The sequence below is a fragment of the Lissotriton vulgaris genome, chromosome 7 (genome assembly GCF_964263255.1).
Source record: "Lissotriton vulgaris chromosome 7, aLisVul1.2, whole genome shotgun sequence".
NCBI classification, from domain to species: Eukaryota; Metazoa; Chordata; class Amphibia; order Caudata; family Salamandridae; genus Lissotriton; species Lissotriton vulgaris.
In genome coordinates, this window is record NC_141695.1 from 413,503,346 (window position 1) to 413,520,082 (window position 16,737).

General features: G+C 43.5%; 1 protein-coding gene across 2 annotated transcripts in view; it reads right to left on the reverse strand.

The window, feature by feature from the left end:
• LOC147701763 (sulfotransferase 2B1-like) overlaps positions 1 to 16,737 on the reverse strand; it is a 524,091-nt gene that overhangs the window by 482,691 nt on the left and 24,663 nt on the right. For both annotated transcript variants that reach the window (XM_086930379.1, XM_086930378.1), the window contains exon 2: positions 6,987 to 7,129. In XM_086930379.1, the coding sequence (XP_086786505.1) occupies positions 6,987 to 7,122 (136 nt within the window). In that variant the 5' untranslated portion in view covers positions 7,123 to 7,129. The remainder of the gene's footprint in view (positions 1 to 6,986; positions 7,130 to 16,737) is intronic.

Below are 16,737 nucleotides of genomic sequence, written 5' to 3' on the forward strand. Positions count from 1 at the left end.
GTAAGAGAGAAGTCTTGATCACACAGATTACACCAAACAAAGGTTACCTTTTTCTGAAGAAGATTTCTCATGTGAAAATATTTTTCAGTACCCTTAGGAATAAACCTTGAATACAATTCAACTAGCGCTAGGAAGGACCTTAGTTGATCCTTGTTTTTGGGAGTATCACAATCATCATTGGCTTTAACAAGTTTAAGCTTAGGTGCAATACCCTTAGCAGATAGTTTGTAACTTAAATACTCAATGTCGGTAACACTAAATTTACACTTTTCTGTACTGAAAGTTACACCCTTAGCCTTCAAAATGGAAAAAAACATGATGCATTCCATTGTCATGCTGACCTTGATCATTGCCGAACACTAAAAGATCATCCTGAAATGCAACTACCCCTTTGACATCCTTAAACATGCCTTCAACCACCTGTTGAAATACGGTGGAAGCTGAAGCCAACCCAAAAGGGATGCACTTGAATTGAAATAAGCCCTTAGGGTTAATAAAGGATGTCAGGTGTCTGCAATCAGGATGAAGGTTGATCTGATGTTATGCTGAGGTCATATCAGGTAAACTGAACATGTTACCAGCATGCAAAGTGGAAAGCATTTCAGTGATGTTTGGCAAAGGGTGACGATCAATCCAAATTTGCTTGTTAAGATCGTGTAAGTCTACACACATGCGGACAGAACCATTAGCCTTGCACGCCAAAACAATGGGGGCCACCCAAAGGGAAATTCGACAGGTTCAATAACACCTAGGTCGCAGGGTTTTTGTAACTCAGCTTTCAACTGAGCTTGCAAGGCTAAAGGAACCCTTCTAACCTTGTGAGCCATTGGACACGATTCCTCAATAAGCTTGATCTTATGGGTGCAACCCTTCAAGGTACCTAACCCTTTTTGGAAAACTTCAGGAAACTGCAACTCCCACATGTTAGTATGTTTAACAGGCATAATAGGTAAATATTTGTCCCTTAACACCACCTGAGCTGGATTATTTGGGTGAAGCAAAATACCTAAATTCTTCTGATCTTACCAACCCAATAAACAGGAATCATCCTTGGCTATGTACACAATCCCATCAGAAGAGTTGGATTGGAACCTCAATGTGGCAGAGAATTCACCCACTACATCAATAGTTTTGCCACCATGACCCACAGGATGCAATTTGGAATCAATTAACTGATTGTCATTGAACTTATTGTACCAAACTTTGTAACTCAACAAGGTATAAGGTGAACCAGAGTCTGTCATAACCTTTACATTAATGCCATTAAGAGAATGTGATCTTCCTCAACACCATTACTAGGACTTACTCAAATAACTTTTTTCTTATATTGAACCCTATTGGAAGCTCTACAAACTTTAGCAAAATGACCCTAACGCATACATTTATCACAAGTGCGGTCCTTAGCAGGACAAAAAATGGCATTCCCTAAATGAGAAGGACTCCCACAATGATAACATTCTAATTGTCTGAAAGGAGGCCTTTTGACTTGCTTGTTCAAGGTTTTAGCAGTCTCAGATGTACTTCCGGAAGCGTCCTTATTTTTGAATTTGGAATATTTGGATTTAACAGCTAAGACTAAGCATGGGCGAATTTTGCGAATCTGGCGTTCGCGAATGTGCATATTTGCGAACTCGCAATCCGCAAAATCCGTGAATTCTAGCGAATTTGCGGATTTTTTTTGTGTTCGCAAGGGTTTCTGCCAGTTCGCGAGGGTTTTGTACCAGTTTGCAATTGCGAACTTACTTGTCGGCTCGCAACGGTCGCGACTATGTTGTTTCTACGTCTGGTTCATCATCACAGGTTCCCAGCACCCTCTGTTTCACCACTGCCACCCTCTATTTCACCCATGCCACCCTCTGGTACATCAATGCCACCCTCTGGTTCATCATCACTGTAGATTATGAGGGGGAAAGCAAGCACACCTGTCCTGCTTCAACTGACATGAATTAATTTGGGGTTGATTTATTAATGTGTCACTGTTTTAAAATTCCAGTCTGGCACCTGCTTCCTTATCTGTAATTTGCTTTCTGTTGCAGTGCCATTTTTTTTCCAGGACCTTTGTGGCCTACTTGTAGCTATTCTATGAGCCGGCTGTGAGGGTCAGAGCAGTGTCATAGAATTGTTGCAACTAGCAACTGAACTCTGGAGGGGCCCCAGTCAGGAAGCACTACAGGAAATGGTTACTATTACTAATGATGAGTTTGAACTTTTGCACCTGCTGAGTGCTTTCAGCTTTGCAAAAGTAGTTTTTCTGCAGAACAGCAACTGTAATGCCCCAAACAAACATAGGCAACTGAACTCTGGAGTGGCCCCTCAGGAAGTACTACAGGGAATGGTTACTAATGATGAGTGAACCTTTGCACCTGCTGAGTGCTTTCAGTTTTGCAAAACTCGTTTTTCTGCAGAACAGCAACTGTAATGCCCCAAACAAACTTACTTGTGAAAGTTGATTTCTAATCCAAAAGTGATCCAAAGAAAGTCAAAAGGCCTCAAATCCAAAAAAGTGCAGGCAAATGTCAACCTGAGGAGTTATTATGATAAAAATCATCATTTTCAGAAGGTCTATGCTGCTTGCTAGGGGATTTCTTGTGCAGAATTGCAAATTTTATAATTTCGCGAGTGCGAGATTGTTGCTGCCCGCCGCACCTACATGTTCGCAATTGCGAACTCTCGCGATGCATCGCCAAACTCCCGCGGGATCCCGCAGCAAGATCCAAAATGGCGCAGCACTAGCAAAATATCGAGAAAAACAACTTGGCAAACGCTGAATGACGGAAAGTGAACGCCGCACGCCGCAAAATTGTATCACCAAGAAAAAAAAATCAGCTGCGTTCAAATTTGCGGATTTTAGGTAAATTCGCGAGCGTTCGCGGATTGCAAATTTACCGAAAATCCGCAAAATCCGCGAGCGGAACGGATTTTCCGCCCATGCTTAGCTAAGACATCAGAAGAGTGAGATTTGCACTCACTATTTGTTTAGGTTACAGGTATCCAAAGTGGAATTTGAGGACTGCACATCATGGAGATATGGGTTTTTAGGCACTTTACAGCACTTGAATGATGAGATCTTGTTACTCTCTACTGTAAATAGGCCTAGTCTAGTGTGGCCTTTGCTATTTATGAAATGAAGTATAGTTCACCACCATCTACCTGGGAGATTCCCACCCCAACACAAATGGTGACCTGACCTTGGGTCACTCCCCACACCACACGGCTCCTCCTGGTGCCCTTGCCTCACTCCCGCTGCCACCGGGGGTTCGCCGCCTATGGTTAAATGCTGCCTGGACTGAAAAATTCTTCTTTTCTCCCATTGCCTTCTGTAACGTGCTGTTTGTATTTTGGTACATTGTGCTTTGTCTCCCCTTTTGCCTGCTAGGCGCTCCTTTTCGCGACACTACCTTCAGTGCCCCCCCTGCCGCCGCTTCCCACCGCTGCTCCCCCACGGCCCACCCCTTTTTGCCTCCCAGCTGCTCCTCCCTCCCACTTCGCCTCTTATGGAGGTCACCGCGCGGAAGCGCAGCGGACGTGCGCAGTGGGCGCACAGCCGGCGCGCCAAAGGCAAGCCCATCTGCACCCGTCCACGCCTGGACTGCGCCCGGCGCCAGAACCCCTGGCCCCAGCGTTGCCAGGACACCAGACTGAGATACAACACCGCCACCGTCACCACACTCAACACAGGACAACCTACCGCCTGCCACCCAGCCACCCCGAGGCGCACCCACGGACCCTTCATCTGCCTAGCTTGAAAATTCACCTGCCACCGAACCTACTCCCCACCCACCAAGCACAGCAATGACAACAACAACCACCTCAATTGCATCCTCCTCAACACCCGCTCCATCCACAACATGTCGTCAAACTCTGGGATCTCCTTGATACAGTAGCACCAGACATCGCCTTCCTCACAGAAACCTGGATGAACACCTCCTCGGCCCCCGACATCGTCATATCCATCCTGGATAGCTACAAAATCACCTGGAAGGACCACGTCAACAAAACCGGAGGAGGAATCGCCATCATCTACAGGAACACCATCAGCGTCACGACCAACGTGGATGACACACTCACTGCCGCCGAACACCTACACTTCCAGGTCCACACCGACCCCCAGACAACCCTCAGAGGAACGCTCATCTACAGGCCCCCGGGCCCATGGACACAATTCAGTGAAACCATCGCCGACTTCATCAGCCCGCACGCCCTAGCCTCACTAGAGTACATCCTCCCAGGAGACCTGAACTTCCACCTAGAGAAAAAAACAACAACACCACCACCACCCTGCTCGACAACCTCGCCAACCTCAAACTCAAGCAACTGGTGGACACGCCTACCCACCTCGCTGGCCACACGCTTGACCCCATCTTCTCCGCCAGTAACCACGTCTCCTTCAGCCACTCCACCAGAATACACTGGACTGACCACAGCTGCATCCACTTCACCTTCAAGAAGACAACATCCCACCACCACACACCACAGGTCACCTACAGATGCTGGAGCAAAGTCACCACAGACCAGCTGACCACATCGCTAAGCCAGAACCCACCTGTCGACACCCCAGACACCAACGACGCAGCAGACAACCTCGCACAGTGGATCACCAACTGCGCCGACAACCTCGCTCCACTGAAGAAACCCCCAGGCAAGACTAGGAACAGAAAAACCTCATGGTTCACAGACGGCCTCAAAATCGCAAAGAAATCATGCTGAACCCTCGAAAAAATTTGGCGCCACAAACGGACATCAGAAAACATGACAGCCCTCAAGAGCGCCACCCGCGGATACCACCAGATGATCCGCACCACCAAAAGGACATTGTTCAAAGAATGGCTGGACAACAACTTCCACAACAGCAAAGAAGTCTTCAGCATCGTCAAAGAGCTCTCCAACCCCAGTGCCAGCAATAATGACATCACACCGTCACATGACCTCTGCAACTCCCTCGCCACATTCTTCCACCACAAGATCGCAGATATACACGACAGCTTCGGACCTCAGACTCCGCCTCCAGCCATCAAACCAACGACCCCCACCACGAGCCGCAGCGCATGGACGCCCAACACCACCCACGTCATGAACACCATCCACTCCGGCTCCCCCTCCGACCCATGCCCTCATCATATCTTCAACAAAGCCAACACCATCATCGCACCCCACCTCCGGAACATCATCAACAGCTCCTTCACGTCAGCCACCTTCCCTGGATGCTGGAAACACGCAGAAATCAACACCCTTCTGAAGAAACCAACAGCGGACCCCAAAGACCTCAAGAACATCCGCCCCATATCCCTGATCCCCTTCCCGGCTAAAGTCATCGAGAAGACCATCAATAAACAGCTGACTGTATTCCTCGAAGCACGCAACTCGCTCGACCCATCCCAGTCCGGATTTTGAGCCAACTACAGCACCGAGACCGCCCTAATCGCAGCCACCGATGACATCAGGACCCTGATGGACAACGGAGAGACATCCGCTCTCATCCTACTGGACCTCTCGGCAGCCTTTGATACCGTCTGCCACCGCACCCTAATAACCTGCCTCTACAACACTGGGATCCAAGGAAAGGCCCTGGACTGTATCACATCGTTCCTCTCCGACAGAACCCAGAGTGTCCGCCTCCCTCCCTTCCGCTCCGAGGCCACCAAGATCATCTGCGGCGTACCCCAGGGATCCTCACTCAGCCCAACCCTCTTCAATATCTACATGAGCCCCCTCGCCACCATCGCACGCAAACACAACATCAACATCATCTCCTATGCCGACGACACCCAACTGATACTCTCCGTCACCAAAGGCCCTCTCACTGCCAAAGCCAACTTTCAAGACGGAATGAAAGATGTCGCAGAATGGATTAAGCACAGCCGTCTGAAGCTCAAATCGGAAAAGACAGAGGTCCTCATCCTCGGACAATCCCCATCTGCCAGGGACGACTCCTGGTGGCCCACGACACTGGGCACCGCACCCACACCCACGGACCACGCACGCAAACTGGGATTCATCCTGGACTCTTCCCTCACTATGACCAAGCAAGTCAACGCAGTCTCGTCCTCATGCTTCAACACCCTTCGCATGCTCCGAAAGATCTTCCGGTGGATCCCCACCGAAACCAGAAAGACGGTCACCTAGGCCCTCGTCACAAGCAGACTGGACTACGGGAACACCCTATACGCAGAAACCACAGCCAAACTTCAGAACTTCAGCGCATACAGAACGCCTCCGCACGACTCATCCTCAACATCCCTAGCCACAACCACATATCCGCCCACCTGAGAAACCTGCACTGGCTCCCAGTCAGCAAGAGGATCACGTTCAGGCTGCTCACCCATGCACACAAAGCGCTCCACAACATGGGCCCTGAATACCTCAACAATCGCCTCTCGTTCTACACCCCCACCCGCCAGCTCCACTCCACCAGTCTCGCCCTCACCACCAACCCACGGATTCACAGAGCCACCACCGTAGGAAGATCGTTCTCCTACCTGGCAGCCAAGACATGGAACTCCCTCACCACACACCTACGACTGACCCAGGACCATCTCACCTTCATGAGACACCTCAAGACCTGATTATTCGAGCAGTCGCAGCACCCCCCCTCCCTTCAGCGCCTTGATACCCTCACAGGTGAGTAGCGTGCTCTACAAATGTATTGATTGATTGATTGAGGGTGACCTCAGGCAATCGAACCATTAAAGCCAGGTAAAATAACTGTCCTCCTCTGTTGATTGAGTCAAAAATGTAATTGGGACGAAATCTATTTAAAGTTATCGCTTAAGATAATTCTTCTGGAAATGTTAAATACTATTCCTAAAGAACACTGGCATTGTTACATCCTATCTAGAACCAACTCTCTTGCTGAAATTGCATGCACTGAGAGACCATACATAGTAGTTTATTCAGTTTTACTCATGACCAGCACAAATACCACAACCTGAGAAGTCATTTAAGCAAAAAAAGCATTTGAAAAGGATATAATTCAAGTTCAGACTTACCTGTTTTGGGGTATGTTATATTGAAGACGTCATCATCCAAAACCAGGAACTCGTTTTCTACAAAGTTGAGATTTGTTTGGTGGCTTGACAAGGGGTGAAACAAGAAGCCTTTGTAGGAAATATAATCATCAGACATGATGTAGCTGCAGAAAGAAACCAAACCCGGGTACATAAGGAAAATTATTATGAATTCAGTGTATGATTAATGTAGCACATTGTCAGTATATATTCTCATATGGAAATACATTGCATGCTTTTTCACAAAGCACACAATAATAATTACAAAATAATACTAAAACAATAGGAAATCAATGGATTTTGATGCAGAGATGGAAGATAGGCAAATGTTAATTTCCCCAAACTTTGAACATTCTTGGTCATTATTATGCATCACGTTTCTAACAAAGTCAAAAGATTAGGTAGCCAATACATTTTGTTACCCTAAAGAGAATTATAGCAGAGTAGAATGATTCTGAGTATACAACACTCGTAGTGGTAATAACAGCAGTCTCGTTTTTAGAGATAGGTACATGGCGCTTTAGGTGTTGCCCTAGCCCATGTAATGAGCATTAAAAAAGTACACTGGGCATGGCTTTGGGTTAGCCGCCATAAAATATTGCTTCGCTTGGGTCAGAGTCATTCAACCATTGCTTGAAAAATGTGTCAATAACAGTTAAGATCAGCCCAGATAGAAAGTTTCTTCTCACCACCGAGCTTCTAGCTATTAATTGCATTAGTCTCCCTAGAGAGTACCTCCATTGAAGTACATGGATCGTCAAGTGTCCATGTACTGCAATTGAGGTGCACTGTTTTAATGGTTGCTTGGGACAGTGGGCAGCTTTTACATTTGTTGAGCTGTTGAGCATTTGACAAGTGCACACCACATATTTAAGCTGACCCATGCTCATCTATTGCACCATAAACCAGTGCTCTCAGTATTACTGCTGTATCTGTTGACGCAAAAAGTGGCACATTGGAGTTGTGTCGGAAGCCTGATGCAACTCCAGCAATGTTCATTTCACATGGGGCATGCCCCATGTGGCAAGGCCTGCATCACCCTTACGCCTGCCGTGAGGCAGCCATTAGGTTGTGAAGCATTGGCAGCATAGAAGTGTTGTAGTGAAATTTCATAAATTTCACTGCAACACTTTTATGGGGCTTTCCTACGTCAGAACGCCCACCCTGCATACATTATGCATGTTTAATGTAGAGCAGGGCTTTACAAGGTGACGCATCTGCCTAGATGCGTCACCTTGTAAATATGTTGCAACATGGTGCATGTTTTACGCTGCCGCATGGTCATGAAAAGTGACGCAAGGGCTGCGCAAAACAAGCGCAAAGGTTCATAAATTAGCCCCTATGTGTCTAAGGCCTCATAGTCACTCAACTGAATAAGGATTTGTGGTGTGCTATGTACCAGAATCTTTTGAGAAATGAAGGCAGGAGTGATTGTTTTTTTTTGTAATCCTCTATTCATCCAGTTTCTGAGAACACCCCTATTTTAACCTGCAACTTTGCATCACCCAGTATCCAGCACATTCTTCTCCAGCCTCATGCTTTTTGCTGCTCCTCTAAAATGAGAAAATACAATCTATGTGTTCATAGCCCACACCTCTCTCTTCCATAGGGTACTATAAATTAATAAACATTTATAAAGTTCAAGTTGGTTGTGTTGGAGAGTGAATCACATTTAAACTTTCAAAGATGTGAGAAACTGAATTATAGCATTTCTGAGGGGAAAATAATAAACGTGCACCAACTCACATTCAATAAAATATGACAAGACAAGAGAACTTTAGTTACTGCATTGTAAAAGCATGCAGAAAACAATGTAGTTAGACAGTATTGTTTGTGTAAATAATCTAGACTGTGATTTAGTAATTGGAAGTACTATTTTACATTAATGTGTGCTAGATATATGTAAATGGTGTGCTCTAATGTTATGGAGGTTTATCTCCAATAATTCCTTGCTATCATTTTATGTGAGTATAACTAATAGGAATTAGTTAATTATCAAGACAAGATTTAGCCTGAATAAGATGACAAATTCAGTTTAAAATCTGTCTGTTATGTGTAAACGCGTGCACCAAAATGACAAAATAGAAAAAGGTGTTACACATGCCTAATTAATGATGTACTTGCGAAACTTTCAGAGAATATATTCTACACATCTGCTAACGTTACATGCCTAAAACGAGTTTTTAATACCTTGATTTAAAATATTTTTTACTTTCAAACAAGCAATACATCATACTGGCACGTGGTATTTGTAACCATACGAAATGATTTCAAATGCATCAGAGTTATTTTAGAATCATGAGATCCTTATATTCTCTATGAACATATGTCCAATGATCAAATATATTTTACATTTAATTAGTTTCAGTTAATATGGGCCTGACTGAAAAAGTAAAATCTCTTGACTTACTGAGTCAACTGCTCTTGAGAGAAATATTCAATATAACCAATAACGTGAAACAGTGTTTTCTTTCCTGAGTTCTCATGCACTGAACAGGATATTTTTCTAAAATTTTTCTTACAATGCACCTGCCTGAGAAACTGTCCACTTGAACTTGTGCTCTTTCTAAAGAAGCATTGTTTCAGTGTTTCACTTATTGGATTGCTTAAGATATGCGTAATTGTCCCACTTATTTCTCTACATATGGGGGCCGATTCCGATTTGGGAAAAAACGCTCTGAATAGCCGTTTGTAGTGTTTTTCCCATACAAATCGTACCCTGCAACGTCCCCCGTACGTAAGATGAAGTACGATTCGTACCAGGAGCCGTACTCCGTATGAGTCGTACAGAGACCGTATGACTCTAATCTCCGTACGATTCCCCCTCGGAACTTGCTGTACGCGACATCTGTACGGTTCACGGCTGGTTTTTACGACCCAGCAAGTACGATACGTGTCGGGTACGCACCGTACAACCTTTTTTCTACGGGAGCTGAAAACAGCCGTAAAAGCAGAGTTCGCGCCGAAACAGGTACAGAACGGTCCCCCAGGGTACAGTTCATACACCTACAATCATGGGGTGTACGAACCGTACCCCATGATCATAGGTGTACGAACCGTACCCCTACGATCATGGGGTGTAAGAACTGTACCCCATGATTGTAGGTGTACCGACCGTACGGTGTGTATGTGTTTGTGTGCTTTTCCATACGACTCACCCTTACCTGACGTGGACCGTACGAATCGCGTCCTCATACCCCGGTCCGGATCGTACTCATCAGGTCATACGGCATGTGTACGAGTCGTACGACATGTGTACGAGTCGTACAGTTCACGGTTCCAGCCTTGCAATACATACGGATCGCGACGATTCGGACGGATTCACGGAAACGGATCGTACTACGTGAATCGGATGGACGGGTATGATTCGTACGGAGAGGGCTCCGGATACAAATCGTACGGATGTTTTTTTCCCGATTGGAATCGACCCCTTTGTGTTTTCTTTATGCTGCCTGACACTCAACCTATACGAGATGACCAATGAACTGGGTGGTCTGATCAGAAGAGGTGACTCTAGGAGGTGTCACCCTGGAATTTTATTAATATAATATTGCCTGATTGAACAGGGGGCTCGGTGAGCTGGTTGGCATGAGCACACATGCTGATGGTAACGCATGGATTGCAGATTATCCTATTACAGAGATTTGCAGAACTTCCACGGCAATCTTGAACTTGCCTGATGCGGATTTACCTGACTTCCCGTCTGAACTGGTGCATATGTCATATGTGACCTAGTTGTCTCTTCCTTGCTGGGAGACCGCTTGAAATGGCATATTTCATATCCCTTCCTGAACTCTTGCGCTTTGTTATATTTATTTAGAATTTGCCCAAATTAGTTTAGGACCTGATGCAAATTTACTGATGACAATTATTTTACCTTATCCTTTGATAAACTATACTAACAAAGCCCAAAATTGACTCAGCTATCATGGTTATTTCTAATGGTCGGATTACGGGACAATTGGACCTTTACGTCTACAACGACAAGGACTTTTTTTTTGGGGTTCTTATACTGAGGCCTGGAATACTCTTTAATTTGATGAGACTACTCTTGATGTTCTTAAAGGATCTGGTATCTTACCCTCTGCACAGATTGATTTAATTGTGAAGCTGAGGGATGTTGAGGTGTGTGCAAGATTTATGAAACCAAACTGTGAAAGAAATGAAATTACTATTGAATATCAGTCATTGAGGAAACTACTGACTGTTGGATAATGCTCGAGGGATACCAGACATAGACATTTTTGCCCTAACAAAGTTCCTCCAGGAACGAAACGCGTTGGCAGATGTCCACAAAAAGATTTTAATTTGAAGACTTAATAAAGAATTTCTGACTTCATTCTGGTGCACCGCCCTTCCATTATTGAATCTTCTTATCTGGTATCCAGTGGAGTATTTGTGCGGGATACTACGGACGAGATTGCACAGACAATTTATTGATTTGGCTTACTTGAGAAACTGAGGTGCCGTACCTTGGTCAGTCGCATTGTGGTTTGTTGTATTGTATTCCCAAAGCAATGCTGTAGACATGATCAGCATTATCTCCAAGTAAGGCCTGGAAGATGTGTGTCACAGCATGACGTTTTTCCCAGTTCAATTTAGTAAGTTGGTCCAAACTTGCAAGAGGGCCACTGCCAGGCTAACGGGGCATTACTTACAGGCAAATCTTTAAAATGTACCACTAACGTATGACAATACATTACCATGTAAAGCTAAGGTGCAAGAGAATAAATGTCAATCTTAGGGCACATAGAATTTATTGACCACATACAACCTAACAACTATTTTGAAAGGGAAAGATCATCAACTGGGGCAACATGATAAATTACTTAACAGCTGATGTTTATTGTTAGCCAAACCGCTGGTACTTATTGCATTGTTCTATGAAGGATGAACGGCTGAGTGGATCCAATGGGACTTGAACCTGTGACCATGAGATCAAACAATTTCCTGGACTGAATACATCAGTCCACTGATCCACCATATTCAGCTCCAGACATGACACACCATCCATCCGGAATTGCCTGTATGAATCACTCATCAGCTAACATCAAGCCAGCTTAAAAGGCTGGTATCTTCATTCTGAATTAAAACAAAATGAGAATGTAGTGATGGATTCCTATGTCGGGTACCCTTACCACTTCCATCCCACTTCAAAGGTTAAGGGAATCTGCATTACTGTACTCACTGTCTTTCACAGGTAAAATCACTCATCAAAAGATTGTGGGCTATTCTAAACAATTTTCTTGTTTGCTTGTTCTCCGTCTGTTTGTTCTAGATATGGTATTGTACTAATAAATATCTATTTAATATAACAATTTGCTACATATGTGCTAATTACCTGGGGGTTGTTTCTCCTCCAGATTGGGAGTTAATGTTTAGCTTGGGTTTTGTGCTAGGTTGGAGTTAGTGAAAATAACTTAGCTTGCGTCAGTAAATAATCAGCTCAAAAAAGATTATTTTCAGGTAGGCTTACAGATGAAGTACAGTAAGAATGTGCTATCCATCATACTATAGCTCAAGCAAAGTCACTATGAACTAAAATTGTTCTATCTTCCAATTTCTTATTGATCAGTTCTTAATGGATCTCTTGACTGGTAGGCAGACAAAATATCGATTTTTAAATATCGACATACAATAATGTCGATGTTTAATTATCGAAGGGACAGAATATAGAAGGTAAGTAATGTTGATATTTTTAATATCAATGGGACAGAATATCGATTTTGTTAATATCGATGTTAGTAATATCGATGTCACAACTATCATTGTTAGTAATATTGATGTTACTAATATCGATTTTTAGATGATTTTTATGTAAATCATTATGTATTTAATATGTATTTTTCTTTTTTTATTTAATTTAATTTAATAAAATATTGTATTTTAGTACCATAGCGGGTTGTGGGTTTATAGGGGAATAGGGTGCGAAGTAATTTAATTATACTACGTTAATTATTAATTTTTAGGAATTATAAATTAATTTGAATTAGTTGGTAATTAATTTTTATTAATTGGTAATTAATTTAAATTAATTGAATAATTGGAAATTATGTTCTGTAGTGGGTTGTGGGTTTATAGGGGAATAGGATGGGAAGCAATTTAATTATTCTTAATTAATTATTCATTTTTAAGAATAATAAATTAATTTGAATTAGTTGGTAATTAAATTATATTAATTGGAAATTGATTTAAATTAATAAATTGATTAATTGATAATTATGATCTGTAGGGGGTTATGGGTTTATAGGGGAATAGGGTGGGAATAATTTAAATGTAATTAAGTAATAATTTACTTTAATTAATAGTTTTTGTTAATTATATTATTGTTAATTAATTATTAATTGGTAATTAATTGTTATTAATTGATTAATTGATAATTATGTTCTGTAGCAGGTTATGAGTTTATAGGGGAGTATGGTGGGAAGTATTTTTTTATACTTAACTATTCGTTGGTAATTAACAATTCGTTGGTAATTATATTTAATAATTATGTATTGGTATTTGTAAATAGTTTAGATTTATTTAATAATTATTTTTTTTTATATAAGTATGTTATTTTTACCTTCTACGCTATCCAACACTTTCCCTACTGTTGCACTCTCTGGAGTTAGAATAGTAATTTTTACCCCTACGCTATCAAAAACTTTCCCTACTGTTGCGCTCTCTGGAGTTGGAATAGTAATTTTTACCCCTACGCTATCCAAAACGTTCCCTACTGTTGCACTCTCTGGAGCGGGAATAGTAATTTTTACTCTACGCTATCTAACACTTTCCCTAATTTAGTGGCCCATTGTATACCCCACAGCAACTCTTGCCATTTAACTGGAAATATTTCTTTCTCCAATTCATGTATCTCGCTCACCAACCTGTTGAGTCTGTCTCCAATAGCACAAGAATGCCATATGTTTTTGGAGATACACACTCCCATTAATAAAGGTGTAAAAGCCTCCCACAGAGTACCAGGATTGACGCTGAAGCCACATTCAACTGAAAGTACTCCACTATAGCCTGGCGTACTGCTGTGTAAAACATCTGATCTAACAGTGCCATGAACAGAATTCTCAAATCCCACAGTCACTGTCCAGCCTCGTAGAGGGTCACAGTCAAAATCACTGGGGAATGAGCAGAGTGGACGAGTCACTATATCCATCATTTGTAGTCCATGTCTCCAGTAAGCAGCAAATAGTCTAAAAGTGTCACTGTGCCATAGACTGATAAATACATTGCAGCCTCTTTGTATCCAGCGTGACACTACTTCTATATGTTCAGCTGAACATTTTGATAAATATTGGATATAGGGCATGAGCATCTCCCCAGGTATGCCTCAGTGTCTATGGCCATGTCATGATAGTACCACCTTGATATTAAAATTACCTCTCTTATAGATCGTGGGAGTCATTCCTCACGCAAACTAAGATCACAACGGGAAGATATGCGTTGACTAGCGTGAAATGCTCCCCAATTAGAAATCCCCGGTGTATCAAACTACGTGCCTGAAAGTCTGAGTGCACGTTGAGGCATCTAAATATCGACTCCATGTATATTACAAATATTGAAACCTCAGATAGAAACTCCCGTTGAAGGACTATTATAAGAGGGGAAAAATTTGGCAAGCACAGGTTCAACCCATGGTGCAAATACGTCCCTTGAAGGTAAGCTGTGTCGGTTATGCGCCTATTTAAATAGGACAATACATTCCGAATTTTCTGAAAATTATTATGACCTTCAATAAGGCAAAACAAAGTGGATCTGTTGATGAGTGCTTTGACCCATTTTTATAACTTTCCTTGGGGACATATCTGGTTCCCTGCTGCATTTGGTCCAACACAGATTGCACTGACATTCTTATGCTTTTAAATCTCTCTCTGCGTTTCATCTGTGTCATGTACACCTATCAGTCCTGAACCGCAACTCTGGGCAAGGCTGAGCGCTAAATTAGCGTGCGCCGCCATTTTGGCGGTCGCATTGGTCCCTGGGGTAAGGAGAAGGTGGGAGCACTCCCACCTCCCCTGAGCGTCCAATTGGAGGCGTTCGGCAGGCCGTGAACTGGAAGCACTTTAGTGCTTTCGGTTCACACTTTAGGGTTCGACCGGTTTAAACCGGCCTGGCCCGTAGCCCTCCCTTTAAAATGGGGCGTGGGAAGCAGAACGGCCTCTTGTTCCTTCGCTCTCGATAGGCACGGCACCCGGGCCACCAGAAGCCTGTAATTTGTTTTCTGCTTTGTTTTTCAGGTAGCGTGTTGATTATCGTGGAGCGGTGGACTCAGGTTGCATTATTGCCAGGTATAGGGGTGCAGTTTTGGGGAGAATCTCTACACTACAGCGTGACGCCCCAAGGCTTTTCTTTGCTGTCTGAACCTGGGCGAGACCACCTTCCTGGACTGCGTCTCTGGCACCCATGCGGACTTCCACAAATGTTTGGCGTGCAGCCTGAAGGGCACTGCTGACCTTGCGACCCAGACACTGTGCCTTTAAACAGACGGCGTGTCAACATCCTCGACGACTCTGCTGCCCAGTAACCCTGAGTCTAATTGACTCGTTTGGGTTTCGGTGGTCCCCCAATCCCTTTCCCTCCTTGCTCCTGTGGCTGCCCCCCTCTGCTCTTCTCCTTTATTCCAGCACCCGTGTTGTTTTGCAAATTGGTTCTCGTGAGTTGTCCCGCCATTTTGTGACTTTGCATACGGTGCTCGTTTCCCTGGTCATCCATCTTGGAGGACCCCTCCGGCTCATTTGCTGTTGAACTACGCCCTTTGTTTCCCGACAATTCCTTTCCCTGTGATGATGTGCTGATCCCCCCACTTGCGATCTCCCTCCTTCCTTTTCATTCACCTCGCCTCCTGATATTATTTATTTTTATCCCATCTTGGAATTTTCCTTTTGTCCCCCTTGAAGCAACTCCATCCTTGCTGATACCACCTGGTCCGATTCTTTTCCTCCCTTTTTGTCTTTCCCCTACCTAACACACCCCATCTGAACATGTCCTTATTTTCTGCTATGTTATTGTAACGTATGTTATTGTGCAACAATTGTGCCCTCTCTCCTCTCACCAATCTCAGCCTCCCCTACCTTCCACTCTTTACCCCTTTTCATTTCATTTTTTTATTTCTCCGTTCACTCTGTAAATATGTGATATATACTTGTCCAAGCCTAATGGCCGGTAAAATGTAATCCTGAGAAAATCTACTATTTGTATATATATATATGTATATAGAGATAACTCTAACCACTAGAATATGTAGTAGACCTTTGTACTCACTGCCATTCTTATGTGATTCTTAGAGTTTATCCATTTGTATCTCTTCCTTGAGTGACTTTACAACTTTTACATTTGCAATTTTTTCTGTTTGTATTTCTTCCTTGTGTCATTTTACAACTTGTACATTTGCAATTTGTTCTGTTTGTATCTTATTTGTAACTCATGTAATCCAAAATCCAAATGTATTGCAACTGGTTCTTTTGTAAAGCGCTCTGACACCTTCGGGTTATGTTTACGCTATATAAAATTGCATTAAATAAATAAATCATCGGTGGGGAGACGCATGCGAGCCGGTTTGGAGCTGCGGAGCCCGGGAGAGCAGCAGAGGCATTTTTCAATTAAGTTAAGTTCATGGGAGTGCCCGGGTGGGGAGCGATCACGCTTTATAGCACATCTATTTGTGGGTTGCTCCTTCCAATCAGCTGGTGAGGAAGCGAGTGAGGAGGGCACTATAGCGAGGGAGTTGGAGCATGTG